The sequence below is a fragment of the Aphis gossypii genome, chromosome 2, assembly GCF_020184175.1.
Source record: "Aphis gossypii isolate Hap1 chromosome 2, ASM2018417v2, whole genome shotgun sequence".
NCBI classification, from domain to species: Eukaryota; Metazoa; Arthropoda; class Insecta; order Hemiptera; family Aphididae; genus Aphis; species Aphis gossypii.
Window position 1 is genome coordinate 45,482,802 of NC_065531.1, and position 27,367 is coordinate 45,510,168.

At 26.1% G+C, this 27,367-nt stretch overlaps 2 protein-coding genes across 7 annotated transcripts; one reads left to right on the forward strand and one right to left on the reverse strand.

Annotated features, from left to right (window-relative positions):
* Positions 1–6,395: 6,395 nt before the first annotated feature.
* LOC114127082 (ATP-dependent 6-phosphofructokinase) lies at positions 6,396–21,410 on the forward strand. Of its 6 annotated transcripts, none has more exons than XM_027991214.2 (17): positions 6,396–6,908; positions 6,982–7,075; positions 8,327–8,478; positions 9,494–9,894; positions 13,069–13,177; positions 16,098–16,286; positions 16,778–16,968; positions 18,018–18,105; positions 18,211–18,222; positions 18,327–18,347; positions 18,660–18,806; positions 18,870–19,028; positions 19,099–19,251; positions 19,361–19,587; positions 19,662–19,759; positions 19,883–20,105; positions 20,501–21,410. In XM_027991214.2, the coding sequence occupies exons 2-17, from the start codon at positions 6,988–6,990 to the stop codon at positions 20,640–20,642; spliced, it is 2,400 nt and encodes a 799-aa protein (XP_027847015.1). In that variant the 5' UTR covers positions 6,396–6,908; positions 6,982–6,987; the 3' UTR covers positions 20,643–21,410. The 6 variants fall into 6 exon arrangements, with proteins under 6 accessions (XP_027847015.1, XP_027847012.1, XP_027847016.1 ...); XM_027991211.2 differs by lacking the exon at positions 13,069–13,177 and adding an exon at positions 12,149–12,257 and having other exon boundaries at positions 6,397–6,908; XM_027991215.2 differs by lacking the exons at positions 13,069–13,177; positions 18,211–18,222; positions 18,327–18,347 and adding an exon at positions 12,149–12,257 and having other exon boundaries at positions 6,397–6,908.
* Positions 21,411–22,801: 1,391 nt separating this feature from the next.
* On the reverse strand, positions 22,802–26,850 carry LOC114127083 (adenosylhomocysteinase). Its single transcript, XM_027991217.2, has 2 exons — positions 26,441–26,850; positions 22,802–24,230 (listed from the first exon to the last, which is right to left on the reverse strand). The coding sequence occupies exon 2, from the start codon at positions 24,186–24,188 to the stop codon at positions 22,881–22,883; it is 1,308 nt and encodes a 435-aa protein (XP_027847018.2). The 5' UTR covers positions 24,189–24,230; positions 26,441–26,850; the 3' UTR covers positions 22,802–22,880.
* Between the last annotated feature and the right edge of the window lie 517 nt (positions 26,851–27,367).

Here is a 27,367-nt window from a genome sequence, read left to right on the forward strand (position 1 = left end):
TTTTTAATTTATGGCTAATATACCCTCTTTGGATATTATTTTTGAATTTATTATGAATTTATGGCTAATATTTTTCCTCTTCAGATAATATTTACCCATTATGGCTAATAATCCATTTATAGCTAATTTGACCCTCTTTGGATAATATTTTTGAAATTATGGCTAATAAACACCCTTTGGATAATATTTTTGAATTTATGGCTAATATATTCGCTTTTTGGATAATATATTTGCATCTATGGCTAATATCTACCCTCTATGGCTAATATATTTGCATCTATGGCTAATATATACTCTCTATGGCTAACATATCTGCATCTATGGCTATTATATTCCCTCAATGGCTAATATATTTGCATCTATGGCTATTATATTCCCTCTATGGCTAATATATTTGCATCTATGACTAATATATACTCTCTATGGCTAATATATTTGCATCTATGGCTAATATATTTGCATCTATGGCTAATATAAACCCTCTATGGCTAATATATTTGCATCTATGGCTAATTTATTCCCTCCATGGCTAATATATTTGCATCTATTGCATAACCTATCTATTTGCATATATTGCGGGATAACTAAATATTCGTGATAATATATATTGCGGGATAACTAAATATTCGTGATAATATATATTGCGGGATAACTAATTATTCGTGATAATATATATTGCGGGATAACTAAATATTCGTGATAATATATATTGCGGGATAGTATACATTGCGGGATAACTAAATATTCGTGATAATATATATTGCGGGATAACTAAATATTCGTGATAATATATATTGCGTGATAACTAAATATTCGTGATAATATATATTGCGGGATAACTAAATATTGCGGGATAATATATATTGCGGGATAACTAAATATTCGTGATAATATATATTGCGGGATAACTAAATATTCGTGATAATATATATTGCGGGATAATATACATTGCGGGATAATATATATTACGGGATAACTAAATATTCGTGATAATATATATTGCGGGATAACTAAATATTCGTGATAATATATATTGCGGGATAATATACATTGCGGGATAACTAAATATTCGTGATAATATATATTGCGGGATAACTAAATATTCGTGATAATATATTGCGGGATAACTAAATATTCGGATAATATATATTGCGGGATAATATACATGCGGGATAATATACATTGCGGGATAACTACCGGTACTGATATATTGGAAATCTGAATACCGATATTTTTGGATATTCTTTGGATAATATTAACCCTGTATGGCTAATTTACCCCTTATGGATAATTTTTTTTTAAATATTTTTTTTGGCTAATATTTACCCGTCTATGGATAATATTTTTGAATCTATGGCTAATATACACCCTCTATAGATAATATTAACCCTGTATGGCTAATATTCACCCTACATGGCTAATTTTCCCTCTATGGCTAATATATTCCCTTTATGGCTAATATACCCTCCATGGATAATATTTTTGAATCTATGGCTAGTATTCACCCTCTATGGCTAATATATACCTTTTATAACTTTCTAGTTTTTATTTTTCAACAATCAGCTTTCTAATTTCTAATTTTTCATCAATCGCCTTTCTAGTTTTTCATCAATTGGCTTTCTTTGGCCCTCTTAGGATATTATTTTTGAAATTAAGGCTAATAAACACCCTTTGGATAATATTTTTGAATTTATGGCTAATATACCCTCTTTGGATATTATTTTTGAATTTATTATGAATTTATGGCTAATATTTTTCCTCTTTGGATAATATTTACCCATTATGGCTAATAATCCATTTATAGCTAATTTAACCCTCTTTGGATAATATTTTTGAAATTATGGCTAATAAACACCCTTTGGATAATATTTTTGAATTTATGGCTAATATATTCGCTTTTTGGATAATATATTTGCATCTATGGCTAATATCTACCCTCTATGGCTAATATATTTGCATCTATGGCTAATATATACTCTCTATGGCTAATATATTTGCATCTATGGCTATTACATTCCCTCAATGGCTAATATATTTGCATCTATGGCTATTATATTCCCTCTATGGCTAATATATTTGCATCTATGACTAATATATACTCTGTATGGCTAATATATTTGCATCTATGGCTAATATATTTGCATCTATGGCTAATATAAACCCTCTATGGCTAATATATTTGCATCTATGGCTAATTTATTCCCTTTATGGCTAATATATTTGCATCTATTGCATAACCTATCTATTTGCATATATTGCGGGATAACTAATATTCGTGATAATATATATTGCGGGATAACTAAATATTCGTGATAATATATATTGCGGGATAACTAATTATTCGTTATAATATATATTGTGGGATAATATACATTGCGGGATAATATATATTACGGGATAACTAAATATTCGTGATAATATATATTGCGGGATAACTAAATATTCGTGATAATATATATTGCGGGATAATATACATTGCGGGATAATATATATTGCGTGATAATATATATTGCGGGATAACTAAATATTCGTGATAATATATATTGCGGGATAACTAAATTTTCGTGATAATATATATTGCGGGATAATATACATTGCGGGATAATATATATTACGGGATAACTAAATATTCGTGATAATATATATTGCGGGATAACTAAATATTCGTGATAATATATATTGCGGGATAATATACATTGCGGGATAATATATATTGCGTGATAATATATATTGCGGGATAACTAAATATTCGTGATAATATATATTGCGGGATAACTAAATATTGCGGGATAATATATATTTCGGGATAACTAAATATTCGTGATAATATATATTGCGGGATAACTAAATATTCGTGATAATATATATTGCGGGATAATTTACATTGCGGGATAACTAAATATTCGTGATAATATATATTGCGGGATAACTAAATATTCGTGATAATATATATTGCGGGATAACTAAATATTCGTGATAATATATATTGCGGGATAATATACATTGCGGGATAATATATATTACGGGATAACTAAATATTCGTGATAATATATATTGCGGGATAACTAAATATTCGTGATAATATATATTGCGGGATAATATACATTGCGGGATAACTACCGGTACTGATATATTGGAAATCTGAATACCGATATTTTTGGATATTCTTTGGATAATATTAACCCTGTATGGCTAATTTACCCCTTATGGATAATTTTTTTTTAATATATTTTTTTTGGCTAATATTTACCCTTCTATGGCTAATATATTTGCATCTATGGCTAATTTATTCCCTCTATGGCTAATATATTTGCATCTATGGCTAATACATTTGCATCTATGGCTAATATAAACACTCTATGGCTAATATATTTGCATCTATATCTAATATATACCCTCTATGGCCAATATATTTGCATCTATGGCTATAATATTTGCATCTATGGCTAATATATACCCTCTATGGCTAATATATTTGCATCTATGGCTAATTTATTCCCTCTATGGCTAATATATTTGCATCTATGGCTATAATATTTGCATCTATGGCTAATATATACCCTCTATGGCTAATATATTTGCATCTATGGCTAATTTATTCCCTCTATGGCTAATATATTTGCATCTATGGCTAATACATTTGCATCTATGGCTAATATAAACCCTCTATGGCTAATATATTTGCATCTATGGCTAATATAAACCCTCTATGGCTAATATATTTGCATCTATGGCTAATATAAACCCTCTATGGCTAATATATTTGCATCTATGGCTAATATATTTGCATCTATGGCTAATATAAACCCTCTATGGCTAATTTATTACCTCTATGGCTAATATATTTGCATCTATGGCTAATACATTTGTATCTATGGCTAATACAAACCCTCTATGGCTAATATATTTGCATCTATGGCTAATATAAACCCTCTATGGCTAATATATTTGCATCTATGGCTAATATATTTGCATCTATGGCTAATATAAACCCTCTATGGCTAATATATTTGCATCTATGGCTAATTTATTCCCTCTGTGGCTAATATATTTGCATCTATTGCATAACCTATCTATTTGCATATATTGCGGGATAACTAAATATTCGGGATAATATATATTACGGGATAACTAAATATTCGTGATAATATATATTGCGTGATAACTAAATATTCGTGATAATATATGTTGCGGGATAACTAAATATTGCGGGATAATATATATTGCGGGATAACTAAATATTCGTGATAATATATATTGCGGGATAACTAAATATTCGTGATAATATATATTGCGGGATAATATACATTGCGGGATAATATACATTGCGGGATAATATATATTACGGGATAACTAAATATTCGTGATAATATATATTGCGGGATAACTAAATATTCGTGATAATATATATTAATTATATATATTATATATATATTAAGTAATAAAGTAAAAAAAAAAACTCATAAAATTATTTTGAAAATTATTTTAAAAATAAAAATAAAAAAATTTATAAAATAAAAAAAAAAAAAATATAAAATTATTTTGAAAATTATTTTAAAAATAAAATATATTTTGAAAATAAAAATAAAAAAATTTATAAAATAAAAAAAAAAAAAAACTCATAAAATTATTTTGAAAATTATTTTGAAAATTATTTTGGAAATATTTATAAAATAAAAAAAAAAAAAATCATAAAAACATTTTGAAAATATAAAAAAAAAAATCATAATAATATTTGATAATTATTTTGAAAATATTTATAAAAAAAAAAAAAAAAATCAGAAAATTATTTTGAAAATTATTCAAATAAAAAAAAAAATCATAAAAAAATTTGGAAAATATAAAAAAAAAAAAAATCATAATAATATTTGATAATTATTTTGAAAATATTTATAAAATAAAAAAAAAAAATCATAAAAATATTTTGAAAATTTATAAAAAAAAAAAAAAAATCATAAAAAAATTTTGAAAATATTTATAAAATAAAAAAAAAAAATCATAAAAATATTTTGAAAATTATTTTGAAAATATTTATAAAATAAAAAAAAAAAAATCATAAAATTATTTTGAAAATATTTATAAAATAAAAAAAAAAATCATAAAATTATTTTGAAAATAATTATAAAATAAAAAAAAAAAATTAAAATCATAAAAAAATTTGGAAAATATAAAAAAAAAAAAATCATAAATATTCGTGATAATATATATTGCGGGATAACTAAATATTGCGGGATAATATATATTGCGGGATAACTAAATATTCGTGATAATATATATTAATTATATATTATATATATATTAAGTTATAAAATAAAAAAAAAAAAATCATAAAATTATTTTGAAAATTATTCAAGGGATATATACTCCCTTTGGATAATAAATTCAGTTTCACTACTGAAAATCTAACTAAATACAATATGGTCGTTATTATTTTTTTTTAAATTTAAATTAATTTTTAATTTTTTTATTAAATACCTAGTAAAGTTAATTTTTAGTCATGCTTTTTTTTGGTTTTTTTTTTAAGTTAATATACTTTTTTCAAACAATTGTATGCTTTTCTTGTTATTTATTATGTTATAAAATTCGAGCCTTTTAATGGTAAACATTATTATTAATTTGGTTCAATTTAAACATGTATACCGAGATAAACTAAAATGTAATAAAAAAGGATATATTTATATTATTTATAAAAATAATATCTAATCATTATTTTAGTGTTCGTTATGAGTTTTTTATTTGTTATCGATTATTCGAATGTAAGGCTTTAAATAGGTAAATATCCAACAATTAAAAAATGTAAAATGTAAAATTTATTACTTATTAAATAGATAGGTACATTTAAAAAGTTAATGTTTAATTATTTTATTGTTTATGACTTTTAATACTTATTTTTTACGTTTTACATAATAAAGTGAAAATTTTAAAATTGTGGAGGTAGGAATACCACAAATATTTGGACCAATATTATGAATATTAATTATTTATATAATATTATGTATAATAACGGGCTTTCAGCCTTGTACTCAAAATTCAAAATTCATAATCGTGTAATAGCATGACAATTGTATGGTAACAATAAAATATAGGTAATGAACAACTTAACGCAATCATTGAATAATCCATAGTAGCCTTATAAATAAATGTTATATGCCTATGGAATAAAATAAACAGTTAATTTATTGATACCACCAAGGTGGATATAAATATATATATTATTCACCTTGGGTACCACAACGTGTTATCAAATTTCAAGTGATAATGATAACAACGGCGGCGTTTTAATTTTTTAGTTATTTCCTTATCAGTATCATCATTTATCGCATAATTGATAAACGATAATATTTATGGTGTGTACCGCTTTACTGCACTTGCGCGTGGTTGTCATCATACGCGAATTGTATTTTTGTCGTAGTGTGTCGTAGCACAACACTAGTAACACACTTTTCGTTGCTTTTGAGTTTTGAGTGTTGCGTGCATACTCGTCCCGCTACTCTACTGTTGACCTTGCTTACCGACGTCCCTCCCTTCTTAGTAGTTAAGTGAAATAATAACAATTAAAAATAAAGTTTAACTAAAAAAAAAATAACTTATCGTGCTTCGTCTATTCATTGACCGTGATCCGTGACCTCTAAGAGGTCGTTCTGTAGGTACTATCTTCAGACTCGCGGTTTTAAAATAGAGCGAAACAGCGTACACTCTTGCGGTTGCTCAATTGATAGCTGATCGAACTACTGACAGTACGTTACTGTTTAGTGTTCGTCGTCAATTACCATTGATCCACCAGGACTCTGCTAGCTGAACATGATTAAATAGTCGCACGTTAACATTGTATATAAATATATTTAAATTATCAGTCCTCTTCCCGTGCTTAAAAGCCCAAATTGTTGTCAGTTTGTTCGTTTACACTGGTAAGGATTTTTTTTTTTAATTTTAACCCATTTGTAATACTTTGTTATTAATGTGTAATTTTTATTTTTTAAGAACATAATGGAGGAAGATCAAAAGAGATTCATTGAACGGGGTTCTCACAAGGGAAAAGGACTTGCTGTTTTCACCAGCGGGGGTGATTCACAAGGTACTGAATAATTTTTATTTTATTTTTACATTAGAAAGAGTTAAAAAATAATTAATAGCTATTTATTTATCTGCAATAATGGTGGATTGGCTTTTTGGCATCCTACCTGTAGCCATGGGCGCCCATTGGTAAAATTTTAGGGGGGTCAAAATAAAACAATTCTCAAATGTGAGATAGTAAAGATTTAATGTTTTTTGACATATAAATATAAATATGCCATATTTTTTAAGACTAAGCTTAATATATTTTTGCTCAAGAGTGGCCAAGTGTCGTACAGGCTGTAGCTAGTTTTTCAATTAGAGGATTGAAATAATTTTTGAATTAAGAGTATACTTAATTTTATTTTAAATATTTCATAGTGCTGTACACCAGCATCTATACATATTTAGACATTTAGCTATATTTCAGAGCTCAGTTTGAGTATAATCAACTAATATATTGTGCTGATTTTTAGAATTATATTTCATTATTACCTATATAAAAAATAAAAGTAAAATTTATCTAAAGTAGGTATTAAACTTTATAAATACCTAAATAAATAGTTTAGTTATTCAGAGAAATTACTTTACCAATCAAAAAAAGATCAATTAATATTTAAAACAATATTATGCTAAAAAAAATCAATTTCTAAGTTAATTACAAATATGTACTTAAATTTTTGAAAATATACAATATTACAAACACTCATAGTATTACACTATTTTACCATATTGACAGTCATTACTTACTGATTTATGATTTTATCAAATAATATATTACCCAATATATTATGAACTATATGTCTCATTTAATATTGATTAAATTAAAACAGAACATTTTCATCTATGTGATTACATTTTTGAGTTCTATATTTTGTTTATAGTTTTATTATTTCATCATTTTAAAATTTTAACTAAAATCTGCAATAATTACATACTGCTGCTTGCTATTTTTTTTCATATGCATGCTTATAATTATTATTTTATTAATTTTCATATTACTTGATGGTTTTTATTATTTTTTTAATATTTGCTGTGTTTATTTAGTGCATATAACATTTTTTTTTTTATATATTATTGAAAACATAAAATTAAAGATAATTTTGTACAAACATTTGTGTGTAAGAATCTTACTTATCACATATTTATGTAAAAATGTGTAACTATTTTAGAACACATAATTTGTATTTTATGTTGACTAGACACAGCAAGATATGAACTTTTTTCAGAAACCCTACCCAACATTACTAATACACTATTTTAATTTTAAAAGGTATGAATGCGGCTGTCCGTGCAGTTGTTCGTATGGCTATATACCTTGGCTGCAAGGTGTTTTTCATTAAAGAGGGTTACCAAGGTATGGTGGATGGCGGAGATAACATAGAAGAAGCTAATTGGTCTTCGGTGTCATCTATAATACATAAGGTGTGTTGAGTAAAATTCATGTAATTTATGGAATTTTTTTTTTTGTTAGAAGGTATGTTTATGTAACTTTTATAAAAAAAGTTGATAGGTATGGTGTCATAAATATGTATTATTGTTAGTTCGTGCAGTGTATTTTAAATGAACTACCTACTTGTTTTGAATTTTTATTAAGTTGCTAGTATTAGTTAGTCATACAAGTAGTCCAAAAAGATATTTTACTATTGCAATTTAATAAAAACAATTGTTTAAAATAAATATGTTTTTATGTAATCAAATAGAGGGCCAAGGAATTCTAGATAGCTTATATTATATTATAAACATTTTTAGTCATAGTATATTTTATGATATGTAATAAGTTGAATGGTGAACATTATAACATATTATTTGTCTTTATATATTTTAAAACAATAATCTGATCTTATATAGAAAAACGCCATATAGTATTACTGTGTTATGTTGTAATATTATAAATTTAATTTATAATTAATTTTTACATCTCCATTTGTAGTACCTATTTGAATTTTAATAAAATATTGACTTTTTTATAACATCTTATATGGCAATTTTATAAAAAAACATATAGATATATTTGTTATTGTAAAAAATAACTACATTTATGGCTACTTTTATAGTATGACCTCAGTAGATCAAGTAAGACCGAGTTTTATAACAACTTGGATGATCTGTAAAATGTATATAGAAGGTAACATTATTTTAAAGTTGAACTAACTTGTAATTTTTATTGTGTCCCTGTCTTTATTCATTAAAATGTCGTTCTGCTTTTTAATGGTGAATTGTAGTTAAACTACAACATAAATGTACTGTAACTAATTTCATTTTAAAATGTTATTTATATTATTGTCTTGTGTATCAATCTACTTTATATGTTCTTTACCTTATTGAGTTATATTATTTCTGACCTTCAAATAACCCCTAGTCTAGTTTATAAAACATAATTGAATACATGCATTTTATATTTATTAATAATTACAGAATTTAATATTTTATAATTTAGGGTGGTACTGTTATTGGCTCAGCACGATGTATGGATTTCAAAGAACGTGCAGGACGAGTAAAGGCTGCTTGCAATCTGGTTAAACGAGGAATTACAAATTTGGTAGTCATTGGAGGTGACGGTTCTCTAACTGGAGCCAATCTATTCAGACAAGAATGGTCTAGTCTTCTAGATGAATTATTACAGACTTCACAGATTAATAAAGCAGAACGTGAAAAATATGGACATTTAAATATTGTCGGAATGGTTGGTTCTATTGATAATGATTTTTGTGGTACTGACATGACAATTGGTACGGATTCTGCATTACATCGCATTATGGACGCAATTGATGCTATTGTGTCAACAGCCTATTCGCATCAGAGAACATTTATTATGGAAGTAATGGGACGTCATTGCGGGTATGATTATTAATTCTAATTATTATATAGTTTTAAAAATTGAGAAAACTCCAAGAAATCGGGTGATTCTATGACCTTAAAACTTAGTAGATACTAGATAGTAGTAACCACAAAGAAATTTCAAAGATTATTGTAATATATTTTTATAGAAAGAAATGCATTTATTTGAAATTTCTCATCCTGTAAATATTTTATTGAATGCTTATATAAATTATCGAGTTCATTTTAAATTAAAATAAAAAAGTTGCATAATGTTTATAATATTAATCTTAAGTCTTACAATCTCTTGGACAATTTATTGACTAAATCGGGCATTGTAAATGATTAATCGTTGAACAACAGTAATTAATTTATTTTGATATCTGGTAAATTTGGTGACTCATTTATTTGTATAAGCCTATTTATTAAAGTCCATCACTTATAATTTACTAAAGGTTGAAATGAAATGAAATTTTATCAGTATACTTTTTTTAATATAATATGAATTATTGATAAAATAATTATCTTATAATAAGCCAGCAATAAAATAGTTTTTAAAAAAAATGTATTATTACTGTTATGCATTTTGTTTTAATTAGGCTAATATTAACTTAAGTTTTATCTTGGTAAACGAGAGCTTAATTTATTTTGTTATATATAGTAAATTGGTTTTTTTATTTTATTACATCGCTTCAGGCTATTTTAAATAGTTAACAAAATGTTGTGCTGTTAAGGTTTAGATCTGATTTTCATTTGAACCAATTACTGATTTACTGCATTTTAATTAATTTACATGAGTACTTTATTTTACAATTTTATAATTTAAATATTTTTTAGAAGCCAAAATTTAATATTTATTATTTACCTTAGCAAACATATATTTTTTTTATTTCCCTGTTTTAATATGTATATAGTGCTTATAATAATATTGCATATACAACTAAATATTTCATTTAGATGACCTTATATTGAAAGGGAGTAAATATTACTAAAAAGTAACACTATTTTTTAGAAAAATAAATTGATGTGGCAGTTTAAAAAAGTAGGTTGTATTGTGAGTACCAAAAAAGTTAAAAATTTGAAATTTTTCTCAAAATGTTTATTTCAGTATTCCATTTCATTTCTGAAAACTCCATTTTAATACAAGGTCATCTAACTAAAATATTTAATAATACTTCTTAAGATGAGTACATTGCATAAAATTATTATATATGTTTCAAATATTGGTGTAACTTGTCGAGCTATTTTATTTACATTGTAAACAATATTCCATATTTTACGTTTCAAGCGATGTTAGAGAAATATTTTTAAATATATTTGAGTTATTCTTGTAATCTAAATAATTAATATTAATTATATATATAGTTTACTCTTATACGACTAGTTAAAAATAAAACTTATTAAGTTCTTAAAATTCAATAAGTAGTATTATTAATGATTAATAGTTGTACATTTTATTTATATTTGGTATGACTATGAGTCTATTAATATATCTAGTCTAGTTTAATAAAATGCTTTTAGATTTGAATACTTGAATTTATGTTTCCAACTGTGAAGTTTATAGAATAATATAAAAGCTCATTACATTCAGAAAATATTTTAATTTTTAAAAATGACTGAGTTATTTATAACATTACTCAGTTTCACAGTATTATAATATGATAATCTAATAAACAACTTGAACAGTCATAGAATCACCTAAAACTTGTTTATTTTATTTTTTAGATTTTAAAACCTTATCAATTTATTAGGGAAATTAAATTAGTCAACTAGCTAAGTCAATTATTGTTTTTCAATAAAAGTTTAAGTTAGTAGAAGTTTATTATGAAATATATTATTTACTGTAGTTGTGGTTTATATAATTAGAGTTACTAGTTAATAAGTATGATTAAATTAACGGGACTTTTACATTTTACTTATTGCATTAATAATACATTATTTTTAATAAGTACCTACATCTTAAATATTTTATTAAGAGGTAGTGATTGTTTTTGAAATAGGGTAGTATTTGTAAAATACACTTCTCATAAAAAAGAAAAAACCCTTAGGAATACATTCAAATCCATTATTTATACAAATATTTATTAAACATTTGAAACTGTAAGTAATTGACTTGGCTTCTATTTTCAATCGTTCGTCTAATAAAACTGAATTACCTAATAAATAATAATAATTCTCCATTTAAAACTTGGTCTATCTCTGCTTTTTATAACAAAATAAAAGTGATTGAAGTGTTCTTGTTTCAAGTTTAATAACGCCGCTGTTGCATATAAAGGTACCTTGCACTTGTCACAGCCCTCACTAGTGAAGCTGACTACGTGTTTATACCAGAGATGCCACCACCACGTGATTGGCCAACCAAACTTTGCACCAAATTAGAGCAGGCAAGGATTATATTATAGAAAGAAAAATAATACATGATCGTTACCTTAACTTGAAATTCTTGTCAACTTCTTCTCAGACATGTATTTACCAACACACCTTTAAATCTATTAACAACCGCTCGCACATTTTGATTTTATAATTTATATATATATTATACTAAAGCATGATTATCCCAGTGTTATATTTTATCTGTCTTTTTGCTTAACTATTTTAAATTTTAAGTTTTATTCTCGCCTCATTTGTAGATAAGGTCATAGGAAGCTCACAGCGTTAATTCATTTTATCTATAGATTATAAAGGAAACTGGTCTGATTTGTTTGTGGCTATGTCGCGGGGTGAAGTGTACAGTAGTGGCAAAATCGTAAAATTAATAATAATATAATATTTACATTTATTTATCCAATAACAATTATAGCTACATGCATACCTGTAAAGTTAAATATTGTTTAATGCAAGACACTTATTTTATCTTATTGTTTAAAAAAAGAATAGTACAATAATCTGTTTCATTTTTAGTATAATAGTAATTAACAATTAATTATTTAGGTCATTTTTATGATATATATTTTTTAATATTCTTGTATACAATATGGTTACTATATTATGTAAACATAATGTAAAATTGTTGACAAAAAATAGTGCCTTGCATTAAAATAAATCTGCTCTGTATAACTCATGTGTGTATTATATACATTTATGTATATAGTATAATAATATGTATACATGTATTATTGTCATGTATAATAATATTAAATTAGTGGATGTTTAGAAATGTATGGTGGGAGTGTGCTATATTAAAAAAATGTGCAGGTATTTAGCTTTGGTTACGGCATTGGCGGCAGAAGCCGATTTTGTGTTCATTCCTGAATGGCCGCCTCATCAAGATTGGGCGTCGAAAATGTGTAAAAAATTGCTACAGGCAAGACTGACTTCTGTTTTACAGCATAAAAATATGATGCATGAGTTGTATTAGTCCGCCAGTGTGTTATATATTATCCTTATACATTGCATTAATAATTATTATGTTATTACTTATTATACTCTGGTTGTAGCTATATTGTGAAATTATTATTAATCAGTGTAATTCCATTAAATCTGGCTTAGAAATTGTGTACAATATAGTGTTACGAAATGATCATAGAAAATATGTTTTAATTTTTTAAAAGGATTTGGTGACAAATTATTCAGAACTTCTGTTGTAGAAATCTGACAATTTTGAGGTTCTATTTATTTTTGTTGTTGCTTTTAAAGTGAGAATTCATAATTATTTATTTTAATTTTAAAAAGTACACTGATTATGATTGTTGTTTTCGAAAATATTTAATTGTTGTGTATTTTATATTTTAATATTGAAATCACTTTATTAAACATTTTCATTCAGGATAGTTGACTAACTATGTATCTACATTTTAGTCGATCTTAGTGCTTAAAATTTTTATTTTTATGTTTCAAGGATTCAAGTGTAGTTCATGTTATATTTTTAGCATGTCAAATTGTAATGTTAATTTAACCAATATAAAATATAGTATTTGCCAATTATTTTGACCCAACTTTTATGAATCAAATGATTATTATGATGAATAATTACCATTGATCATAATAAATTCATAAGTTATTTTATGTAACATTGAATTATTGTAGAAGTGACTAGGATTGATTGTGGTGCGTTTTGTCGATAATGGCTTTAGATAATTGTATAAAACTGTTTGAGGAAGAATAATAATTATTTTAAGTGTTTAATGATGCATGCATTAGTTTGGACTCTAGAACAAGGATGGCAAAGTTTTATAATTAAGTTATATAAATATTATATTTGATTAGTGTATTAGTGTGTTAGCTGTGTAAAAAATACAGTAGGTACCTATATAAGTATTAAATATAATACACACATACAAAATTGTATTTCTTAAAATATACTGGTAAATTTTAAAGGGTTTTATTGTATTTCGTATTTATATAATATAATTATGTTAAACAGATTGTTTGTCAAATGATCAACTGACAATTATTGTTAATTTAAAATTTAAAAAAAAATGAAAATAATAATAATAATAATAATAAATAAATCATAATTGTTTGAAATCTTAAATTATAATGTAATAAGATCTGTTTTTAAAATGTTCGCCATCCCTGGTCTAGAATTAAAATTTGCTAGCTATGAGTATTTTTGCTTTGCTACTAATTTATATTTGATATCTTTTCTTGACCTCAATAGTTAAGAAAATTGTAAACGGTGATGTTCTGTCTGTGTTAGTGTTAAACAAATCACTCCAACATTATATTTAGACGTATTCTATTTCCAACTTGCCTACTTAATCTGTAGCAAATTGGTAAGAATTTTGATAAACATTTTTATCCAAGATCGATTTTTTTGTATTCTCTCTATATCCTAAAAAAGTTATTTTATTAAAAAGTATAAATTCAAATTTTTTTCATGTTTTAACTATAAATGTTAATTAAATGTGAAAAAGTTTATCTCTAGTAGACCTAAAGACACATTTAAATCAAATGTTTTTAGAATTCTTGTGGTTTAACCAGATCAATCGGTATGTTGGAAATACAACACATCTAAATTTCTATATAACTCGTGTTAAACAAAGACTGACAATTATTATCATTTTTATAATTATTAATCACCTTAGTAATCTTATTGTTGACAATAGGTAAATTAGTATACTACTATTGTCTATTGTTAATATTTGTAATACGACTATTTATTTTATTTGTTATTTCCATTTAGACGTTTAAAGGTTATAGTGTACCTACACAACAATTAAAATAATAATCGTAAGTTCCTATACGAATAAATAGTAATAAGCAATTACATAATATATTATTGGTATTTAGTACTTTGTTAGGTTGTTTTAAAATTAAAAATGTTATAGTTCCTATACAAAATTAGACAATATATTATATTCTACCTCAATTCATATTGTTAACTTATGTTATTATTTTAATTTATTTAAAGTTTGTTTGGTATTGCACATAGTATAATTATATGTACAATTATTAGTGAATAAAAAAAATATATATTTAGAAAAATAACAACAAACTAAAAAATAAAAATAAAAATAAAACAATAAAACTAATTATAAAAAATATCGAATTACATAATAATTAACTATAATGAATAAATAAATTTATGGTTTTAATTGTTATGTCTTATGTAGTAACTTATCATTTCCTATATTTTTCATGCTTAACCGTGTTAGAGTCCATTTTATTGATTCCGAAAATGTTGGAAGCACATTATGTATCAATTTAAATTTTTCCATTTTAAAGTTAGGTACCTATAACATAAACCTCCTGGTAATGCGCAAATAATGTTGCTTATAAGCCTATAATTCTAATAATTTTTTCTATTGTATTTGTTTGAGTTATTTTATAAAAAAAGGAAAAAAATTTTACTTGTGACGACAGTATTGTCATATATGTTCTACACTACAGACCAGTCTTCATAATGTATACCTTATCTATTTTAGCTACTGTTCATCATCATTCTTGTAGATATAGTTGTTTTATTTGTAATGGGGCTTTTTGTACATTTTTCCACTTAGTTGTTGTGCATGATGAAATTGTTTATAATAATTACTAAAATACTAGATGTTGTTAAATTATTATTATTGAAAATTGAACAAATAATGTTCATACTTAATAATGGGCGAGTGCTTATTGAATAGTTGTATGCCTAAAAATATACACTGCAGATGGATGAAAATATTATTATATTTGAGCTTTGCAAAGAGCTTTTGGGATATGACATGCGTCGTTTGAATAATTTTTTAATTATTATTAAATATCCATTGTGTTTTTATATAATATATTTTACATATACTTAGGAACGGACAGCGGGACAGCGTTTGAACATCATCATCGTGTCTGAAGGTGCCATCGACCGTGACGGACAGCCAATCACTGCTGAGATGGTGAAACAAGTAGTAGTCGACAACTTGAAACAGGACACACGTATCACGGTTTTAGGTCACGTCCAAAGAGGAGGTGCACCATCGGCTTTTGATAGAGTTTTGGTAAATATACATAATAGTAAATATTGTTAATTTATGTTAGAGTGATAACAAAGGTAGAAATCATATACAATAAAAAATTATAAAATATGAATTATACATTAACAAAAAAAAAAAAAAATTAACACGTTTTAAAATTAATAAAATAATTTTCTTAGCTATAATGCTATTCAAATGCATTCAACATTACATGAATTAGTAAAAATGTCTAGTAACAAAATATAATACAAAACATGCATTTTTATAGTCTTTTTTGTTAGGTTTTCCCTCTTCCTAATGCCTAATAATTTATCCAAGTACAAAATCTCATCAGTTCGCTTAAAGTTGTATGTGTCTATCATTATGGTTATGGTAATGTTAAATGTCACATCTCCTGAAATTTTGAATGTTACTCAAAATAATAAGTCATGTTATTTGTGTAGTATAATACCTATTATACATTATGGCAAGTCATATTATGTTTTTGGTTATTATAATTTTTTTTTTCGTTGCAGGGTTGCAGAATGGGAGCTGAAGCCGTTATGGCCTTAATGGAAGCTACACCGGAAACTGAGGCTTGTGTTGTGTCATTAGATGGCAACCAGGCGGTCCGTTTGCCATTGATGGAATGCGTTGAGAAGACCAAAGCCGTTGCTAAAGCGATGGCGGACAAAGAATGGGAATTGGCTGTGCAACTCAGAGGAAGGTAAAACATCAAATGCAGAACTCATTTACTGGAGTAACAAATAAAAGGGTGTTATTTTTATTCTCAAAGTTAAACCATAACACGAAACAAACGAGTTAGCGACTCAAAAATTTCTATGAGCTCATTTAACATTTAATGGTTTTATAAAATTAAATAATTTTAGTTTCTGTTTGAATAATCCATTTACAATTTTTATAATGATTATTAATTACACTTTACAAACTAAAATAACACGAGACAATATTGTCGAATAAAAATAAATAAATATAAGTATGAAATTATTGGTGTCTTGATTATTTAGCTGTTTGAGATGTTCGTCGATATGGTAATATTCCGCAATCGCCGTAATCCATAGTGCCAAATAAATAATAATAATAAAAAAAAGTTGTCAAGTTGCTCTGCTATAGCCTGTAGGTAGTGTACCTTGTCATTGAGGTCACGGTAATTTTAACCGGGGCAATGGATGTATTACTTTTAGACACAATAAAGGTTTTTTTTATTTTTTGTGTGACAACATTTTTTTAGTGTGGACAAATTTTCTAAATAAACTATTTGAAGGGATGTTTTTAATAGCAATTTGGATGTAATTTGTATTTTTGATCATAAGTGTGGATATTTTCCATTACTTTTAAAATAATTGCAAAAACAAACAATTAATTTTTTTTATTGTAGTTTTGTTTTCTAAAAAGTTAAATCATAACCGTTTTCTTTCATATACAATGATTTATCATTGAATTTAAATTTAACTCATATATAATCATCTACTCATTGATAATACTTGACAGTTTTTGTTTTTCCAGATGTTTTAAAAAATACAAAAAATGTTTTTCTTTTGTTGAATCCCCTACTAAAAATTTAATTAAATTTCCTAATAAGAAAAAATAAAAAGTAGTTATGTAAAATATTTGTATATTCTGCTATTATTGAACAATATATCATTTAATTTGCCAAAGATCACATTTTAAAATATGTTTTATAAACTGCATGAACTATGGATCAGTTTGTCTTATCAATTAAAAATTTATTAAACGCATCATTTTTGTTTGTAGGAGTTTTGCAAGAAATTTGGAAACGTACAAAATGTTGACGCGTTTGAAGCCTCCTCGTTCGGCATTTGATGAATTGGGACGTGGATTGGTAAGTTGATCATCATTTGATTAAAATATTATCTTAATGAAAATCCCATATTTCTTTTTATTAATTTAAATAATATTGTTTGATATTTTTTCCATGGATTCTTAGAGTTTAAATCGAGTAAGTAAATTGATTTTCCAATATTTGTTGTGCAATATATTATTATTGCAAACACTATCCACAAAAAAAAAAATCACATTAAAATTATTATTTTTATATAACAGCAAGACACTCTGTGGGGTCAGGTAAGATGACTTATGGTGGAGTAATGATATTTTTGGAGTATTTTGATTTTCAAGCTTCATAACGCCTATAATGCGTGATTTAAAAAAAAACCTATGAAAAAAACAATAATTATTTAAACATTTTATCAAATTATAGTAGATATTGTTTTTAAAGTTGTATTAGTGTTTACTATTAATTTGAGTGTTTTGATTGGGCTTATGTTACATTGTAATGCAGATTCTTTTTTTACAGAGATTTTATTAGAAGTTTTAATTTTATAAATTAAATTCAATTATAGCGTATTAATAATTTTGAGCCATTATCAATTACAGGAAGGTTATACTCTTGCTGTAATGCACATTGGAGCTCCTGCTTGCGGTATGAATTCTGCCGTACGTTCATTTGTTCGGAATTGCATCTACAGAGGTGACACTGTTTATGGTATTCATGATGGTGTGGAAGGTTTAGTTGCAGGAAATGTGAGTATATTATCATGTAATTTAAATTAAGCTATAATGTTAAACAACTTTTTGGTTGTTTAGATTCAAGTAATGCAGTGGTCCGATGTTACTGGCTGGGTTGGCCAAGGTGGTGCAATGTTAGGTACAAAGCGTACTCTTCCTGAAAAAAGAATGCCGGAAATTGCAGCAAGGCTCAAAGAGTTCAACATCCAAGCACTTTTGATAATTGGAGGTTTTGAGGTTGGTAGCATTCTATACTTATAAAGTACTTGTAAATTGTTTAAAATTTGTATTAACTTATTTATTTTAGGCATACCAAGCTGGAATTCAATTAGTTCAGAACCGTAAAAATTTCCCAGAATTCTGTATACCAATGGTTATAATACCATCAACTATTAGTAACAACGTGCCCGGTACAGAATTTTCATTAGGCTGTGATACTGCTTTAAATGAGATCACTGAGGTTTGTAGTTTTATTTAAACTTTCTTTAAAAATTTGTATCACACATGTATATTATTTATTATTGCCTTTTATACATTTGTGTATCCTAGTTAAAATTGTTTTATTTTAGATTTGTGATAGAATTAGACAGTCTGCTCAAGGTACTAAGCGACGTGTATTTGTTATTGAAACTATGGGAGGTTACTGTGGATATTTAGCTACTGTTGCCGGTCTAGCTGGTGGTGCTGATGCAGCTTATATATATGAAGAAAAATTTACTATAAAAGATTTGCAAAACGATGTATATCATATGGCTTCCAAGATGGCAGAAGGTGTTCAACGTGGTTTGATCTTAAGGTTAATTTCTAAAAAAAAGAATCATTATTATGTTATCATATAATAAGTCTTAAAATTATGTTTTTATTTTTTAGAAACGAAAAATGTAGTGAGAACTACAACACTGACTTTATATTTAGACTTTACACTGAAGAAGGAAAAGGATTATTCAGTACTCGTATGAATGTTTTAGGTAAAAAATTTTTAGTCTGTTAAATTACCTAATCTAATGAAATAGTTAAAACCTAAAATTAACTTGATTTCTCATTTATCTTATTGTAAACTGTTTTTAATCATTATAAATGTATGTTTCTAGGTCATATGCAACAAGGAGGTTCACCTACTCCGTTTGATCGTAATATGGGTACAAAGCAAGCAGCAAAATGTGTGGAATGGCTTGTAGAAAAATTGAGAGAATCTACTAGACCTGATGGAACAATTTATACAGATAATCCAGATACAGCAGCAATGATGGGTGTAATAAGACGACAGTATCGTTTCACACCTTTAACTGATTTATTGCCTCTCACCAATTTTGAGTAAGAAAATTTTTTTAATGTATTTTTTCCCATTATAATATTTTATTTAAAAAGTTCACAAATTATTAAAATATATTATGTCAACTGGAATGTAAGTTGTGAGAAGGAATTTTCATTTTTTAAATTCCAATATATCTATAAAATTAATTTTGAGATAGCTTTCGTAGTTATATTGAGTGATTATTTTGAAAAAGAAGAAAATAGGGTGAAAAGGTTATTATCATTATAACGTTTAAACTATGAAAATTTGAGTTAAGAATATTTCTTCTTGAAATGGAATATTAATGATAACTAATGAGCTAGGGTTGTATGAATGTTTTATTACTTATATTTATTACAAGTTTGAAGTTGTACATATTATAGTTTTGAATGTAAAATATTATTTTTATTTATAGGCAGCGTATAGCTAAAACTCAATGGTGGTTGAAATTGAGACCACTCTTACGTATACTCGCTAAACACGATAGTGCGTATGAAGAGGAAGGTATGTATATAACAGTTGAAGAAGGACTTGAAGCAGATACACTGTTGGCTTAAACAAACATTTTACTGATCGTATATGTTTTAACTGAAACTGTTATTTTTCTCCGAAGAGTGTGCAAGTATATTAATAATGACTACATTTAAATTAAAAAAAAAACACAAAAAAATCATTTAATTAATATTTATTATAGTTTATACATTAGTAAACACTCTAGTCATCAAGTGTAAAGTAGGTAATACTTATATCCTCGGCAAATTATTTACCAATATTGAAACTATTATAATAATGTTTGTTAACTACGTTTAGACTGTTTTTAGATAAATATTTGTGTTTATCAGAACAATGCTGTCTAGTTTAATGTTTAAACGAGATGATAAATATAAAAAAAATATTACTCAATGTAATCAATTAATTTGTTATTAACGTAGCTAATTGTTTTCCAAATATTTTTCATTATATTATACAAATATCTGATAACTACTACTTAACATTAAAAAATTAAGCATTAGCTATTTTAGATTAGGATTTTTTTTTTTATTGTAAAATAAAATCATATCAATTTGATACTACAAGTTTTAAACAAAATAAAGATTATACAGTTCAATGCAAACCAAATGTGATTTCAAATTTCTTCTGTTGTCCTCTTCTAACTATCCTTTCAATAGAAACGATTAACTATTAAATAAAAATATACATAAAATTATATACCAAAAATAATTTTTGTACAAATTTGTATTATTATTAAGATTTAATAAGTTATATTTATACATTGTGTATAATTAGAATATTATTATTGACAAAATATACTATTTGTGACGAATTATGCTATTGTGTTTATTATCATATACATAGTGATCATTTAAAAATGTGGTTTATTCGAGAAGTAATAAATAGTAATTCAAAATATTATATATCTATGTATTCAAAGCAAAATTTACATGAAAATATTGAATATTATCAAAAAATTGAGTTAATTACATTTTGGAACACCAATATTCAAGTGAGCAAGTGAGTACCGCTCTGATGTACATTACATAGTATCGAATGGGTCACTATTATATGTGTGTGTTAAATTTTAATTTTAATAATATACCATTGTATATGAAAAAAGATTCTGAGTGGAAAGTCTATCAACCTTTATCAATAAGTATATTTCATGACGTGTTTTTGATACTACTATTTTAATCGTTTATTTTAATTTTAGTATTACAGTAGGTTTATAAATTTTTTTCAAAAATGTTGCATTAGTTATATTATTAGTATTCATTATTATAATAATTTATATTTATACTATATTATTATGTAATAATATATACTATCTTCTTAGTTCATGGTACCAGATAAGATAAGTAGGTGTCAGCACTACAAGCCCACCAAGTTTTAGAACTTTTACTATTACAAAACTGGCTAAAATAGGTTAAAATAATATTGATACAATAATATTTATCTACTAATAAACCTTTGGTGGCTTAGTGCAAGCTGGATTATAAATAAACTTAAAATATAAAATTATTATTTAGATATGTATGAAGTTTTATTCTAAGGAATAAAATATATTCTCATTTTAGATAAAGCAGTTTAATGCTTGTTGAATCTACCTTTTGTAGATTTTGTAATTAGGACCAATCGTTGTACAATTTATTTTCACAAATGTTTACTTGGATTATTAAAAGAAAAAATTATAAAGGAGAAGAAAATTTTTAATAATAAAAATATATATACTTAGTAATTGAGTGACTATTATAGGTCCTATAAATTTGTGTAGATAGTACGAGATGCTGTCTTTAAATGTAATCAAACCATAGATTGTGGCATGATTCAATCATATGCGTATCATATATGAAACATTAATATGAATTAATAATAATTATTAATTCATACTATAATTATAATTATTATATAATCATTAGTTTTTTAAATATAATGATTATTCTTATAAGTAACGCTATGTATAATGTAGTAATATATATTATTTAATATTTAATTAATTTTTATAAATCTAAGTGATTTTAAATTAGATGGTAATTTGTATGATAAATCATAGCAAGCATACCATAAATAATTTCATTGTAATTAAATAAATTGAATGGAAAATATGAAAAAATACTCCATATAAACACTTTGGGAATATCTAATGGTATACTATTAAAGTGGTTATGTTATTAAAAGGATAATAGAGGATGATAATCTAATTAAACAAGACGTGTTAATATATTTTTTTCATAGTATTGTATTTTTGATAAGTTGAAATAAAGTGCAACTGTTAAATTTAAGTTTATTTTAATTGAATTTTAGTATCTGTAATTGTCAGGTTTGAATGGCCCATCAACTGGTACTCCAAGATACTTAGATTGGTCAGGAGTAAGCTTGGTCAGCTTGACACCCAAGTGATCCAAATGTAAGGCTGCTACTTCTTCATCTAATTTCTTGGGTAATACATAAACATCATGTTTATATTGATCTGTTTTGGTAAATAATTCAATTTGCGCTAGAACTTGATTAGTGAAAGACGTGCTCATAACAAATGATGAATGTCCAGTAGCACAACCTAAATTCACCAACCTTCCTTCTGCCAAAAGAATAATGTGTCTGCCATTGGCCAGAGTGTATCGGTCTACTTGGGGTTTGATATTTACTTTATCAACAGCATTCTTTTCCAACCAAGTCACTTCAATTTCACAATCAAAATGACCAATATTACAAACAATAGCATCATCTGGCATATGTGGGAAGTGTTCACCAGTAATAATATTTTTGCAACCTGTTGTCGTCACATATATTTGTCCCTTTGAACAGACTTCTTCCATAGTGGTTACTTCAAAACCAGCAATAGATGCTTGAAGCGCATTAATTGGGTCAATTTCAGTGACAATAACACGACCACCAAAAGCTTGTAATGACATAGCGCATCCTTTGCCAACATCACCAAAACCAGCAACAACACAGACCTTTCCTGCTATCATAATATCTGTTGCACGTTTCACACCATCAATAAGAGACTCACGACAACCATATAAGTTATCAAATTTACTTTTAGTAACTGAGTCATTTACATTAATAGCGGCCATCTTTAAAATACCTTGTTTTTTCATTTTATATAGATTATGAACACCAGTAGTTGTCTCTTCAGATACTCCTTTGATTCCATCCAAAAACTGAGGGTATTTCTCATGTACCAATGTGGTCAAATCTCCACCATCATCCAAAATCATATTTAAAGGTTTACCATCGGCAAACACCAAGGTTTGTTCAATGCACCATAAGTATTCTTCTTCAGTTTCACCTTTCCAAGCAAACACAGGGATTCCAGCTTTTGCAATTGCTGCAGCTGCATGATCTTGAGTACTAAATATGTTACAGCTAGACCATTGTACTTCAGCACCTAGTTCTAATAGAGTTTCAATGAGAACAGCTGTTTGAATAGTCATGTGAAGACAACCAGCTATACGAGCACCCTTGAGAATTTTGAGTGGACCATATTTTTTACGTAAAGACATTAGACCAGGCATTTCTTTTTCAGCTAAAATAATTTCTTTGCGGCCCCATTCAGCAAGAGATAAATCTGCAACTTTAAACTTGTGTGTGACTCCGTTCTCCATTTTTCTTTTCTTGATTGACGTTATTTTGAATGTTTTATATATCTACAAAAATAAAATTGATAATTAAATTAGATACCTATCTAATACTTAACTTTAGAGTGACTACTAATTATAAGATCATAAAACTAATCTTAATATGATTACTCACAGTTACAGAATTTGGGTCATTAATTTTTGAAAACTAATAATACTATTACCTAATCTATACTAATATGTAAGCACTTTTTTTTTTTTACCAATTATTACGTCTATATTAACAGTAGGGGAAAAAAAGATAAATCATTGGTTGAGTATTGTAGATTTTAGTTGCATAAATAAAATATTTTACACGTATGTTAACATTAAGGCAGGTAAATATGAAAATAAAATGTGGCACTGTCATATTGTCACCTCACCAGCATCAGTTTAGTAAAACAAAACGTAATAAAAATGTTATCGGTCGGTTGGATAATACAACATATAAAAATTAGTAACATAACTAATTCATACAATAAAAGGAAATAAGTGGTCAATTATTTTTTGTTATTCAAATATGAGTATATCAAAATGCAATGTTTGTATATTTGTAACTTTATAGAATCAAAAACAAATGTATGAAATACCTATTTCTTTTTTAATGGAAAAAATAAATAAAAGAGAAAAAATACAAATGCCGATATTGAATAACTGTAGGTATGTAATAAGATATGCAATATTTTAAAGCATATTGATCTTAACAATTATAAACAATAAACATTTTTCTAATTTAGACTAACAGACAATATTCATCAAATAGGTACCTAATATATGCTTAACATTATTATATTGTATTATAAATAAAATCTTATTCTTTCCTGAAATTATTAATTTTATTTTAAATAAAATTTACCAATTCATCCATCATTGGTATTGGTAATTTTTAAACATACAAGCTAATAATAAATGAATTTTACTATATAAAAAATTTTTTTTTGTATTTGGTGATAGGCACTAGAAGTTCTTGTTATTCTTATTTCATATATTAAATATGATTGATAGAATTGTATTCACGTATTAGATACTGACATTTATACCTATATATAACAGTTGTAGTTCTTAGTAACATTTTTTGAATTATTTAGTTAGAAATGTTTACTGTGATCTTTTAAATATTTCTTAAACAGTTTAGTAAAAAAATGTCTCCAGAAAATAGTTAGTAATATCTTTATTTATTACTAAAAATATACTTAATTACAGTTATTAATTTATCAAGGTGTATAAATAAAAAAAAATGTTTAAGGTAAGTACAATTTTAAACATATATTTTAATATTTTATAGAAATATAGGCATATTTGATAAATTATGTTAATTAGGTAGGTAATTGTATAAATTATAATATTGCACAATGTGATTCAACAAGGATACTCACTTTCTTTTGATCTTTTAATAATGCATTGATAACTTTAATATTTTTTTAGACACTTAATTTATTAAAGGTATTATACTTCAATATTTCAAGGAATATGTTTTAACGATACAAACTGTTTTTAACTATAAATTATTAAATTCATAATTATTTTTTTTTAAATAGTCTGATGCAACTAAATCAAAATTAGAACAAAATGTTTCTATTATAAACCTTATATATGTACTTAATAAGGATAATAATATAATAATATTCCTTAATCAAAGTAATAATGTACCTAATATCTACTCTAGTATTTGTATACTTGGACAATTTTTATCAATTTTAATATATTAAATTCCTTGTTAATTAATATAATTATCTATTCATCAGTCACTAAAATGTCTATTATTTTAAACCTACATTAAACAAATCTAGAAGGCAGAAATTACTTAGGTAAGAAAATTCAATTTATATAGATATCTACGGCGGCTTAGACTGAAATCTGGGTGGATATTGAATCTAATGTTCAACTGTTTAACACGACCAAAACTCAATTTAATTTTGTATGTATGAAAAATGTTATTTAAAATAAAGGACGGACGATATAAGCTTAAATCACATAGATTCATGGTAAAATATTGCTCGCTGAGGGGTTTCCTTTAGATTTGTACTCATTGTACTAGTGATTTATAATTATTTCCAGTAAAATGGATTCTGATCGCGAATGAGTAACAATAATAGAATTAAATAATAAACTATCCACCGGCTATTTTAATTCATAGTTTTCAACAATCAATACTAACGACAGACGTCGTAACATTTTAGAGTTAATTCTCATAGATTAAATAAAATATAATATATAAAATACAACAATGCAATACTTACACGTTTCGGACACGAAAGGATGCCGGAGTACCGGACGACTGCGTGGAGACTTGAAAAATTAAAAAAAACTGGTAAATGGCGAACGGTTTGAACCGTGGAGGGTTAATTAAGTAGAAAAGTGCTGAGTTTCGTTAAGGACGGACCGGTAAATGGCGATAAGGGATGGCGTGATGGTATTTAATCGTTATTGCTCCAATGATCGCAATCCACCTCGTGTGTAGTCGTGAAAGAAAGAAAGATCTCGCCAGACCAGTAGATGTTCCGGTGACGATCGTACTATCGTAAACAATATACGTACAATTATTATTGTATACCGTATTGTGATTTGTGTTTCAGACCGCGTGACTTTTTTCTAAAAAAAACATCGATAGTCGAACAGCAATCGATAGCTGTACGTCGCGAAAAATGCATTATTCGCACTGTTGCTCGGTAAATTATTCGGTAAATTATCGTTAATCCGACGCGTTCGGAAAATCGGCGGATTCCATTAACAAAAAAATTATGATTTATTGATGCTGATAAATAATAATATTTACGTCGGAAGTCGACGTCGTCGTGATTCGTTCATAATTATTATTACTCTATAGTCTAAATGGGCCAAGACGCCAAGCACATTATCAGCTGTGCCCTTATCACCACTAGCTATCTGTCATATATCGTCGGCTACAGACGAAAACCTCGTAAGTCACTTTTATCAAATTTTTCAGGAACAGCGAAAAACTGTGACGTGTATTAAAATTACACAATTATAAATTATTTTCACTTTATTTTTATTTTATACTAATCATCTACTATGTTTGTGTAAAATAATAAAACATTTTGATTTTTTTATTGAGATATTTGACTTACGAGTTTTTGATTTTAAATTAATTTGACTTACGAGTTTTTAGTTTTACGTAAATTAAACTTACGAGTTTTTAATTTTAC

Coding starts and splice junctions, on each gene's coding strand:
- LOC114127082 (XM_027991214.2), top strand. CDS start 6,988: ATGGAGGAAGATCAAAAGAGATTCATTGAACGGGGTTCTCACAAGGGA. Junction 13,178..16,097: donor TGTGTAAAAAATTGCTACAG/GCAAGACTGACT, acceptor ACATATACTTAG/GAACGGACAGCGGGACAGCG. Junction 18,807..18,869: donor AAGGTTTAGTTGCAGGAAAT/GTGAGTATATTA, acceptor TTGGTTGTTTAG/ATTCAAGTAATGCAGTGGTC.
- LOC114127083 (XM_027991217.2), bottom strand. CDS start 24,188: ATGGAGAACGGAGTCACACACAAGTTTAAAGTTGCAGATTTATCTCTT.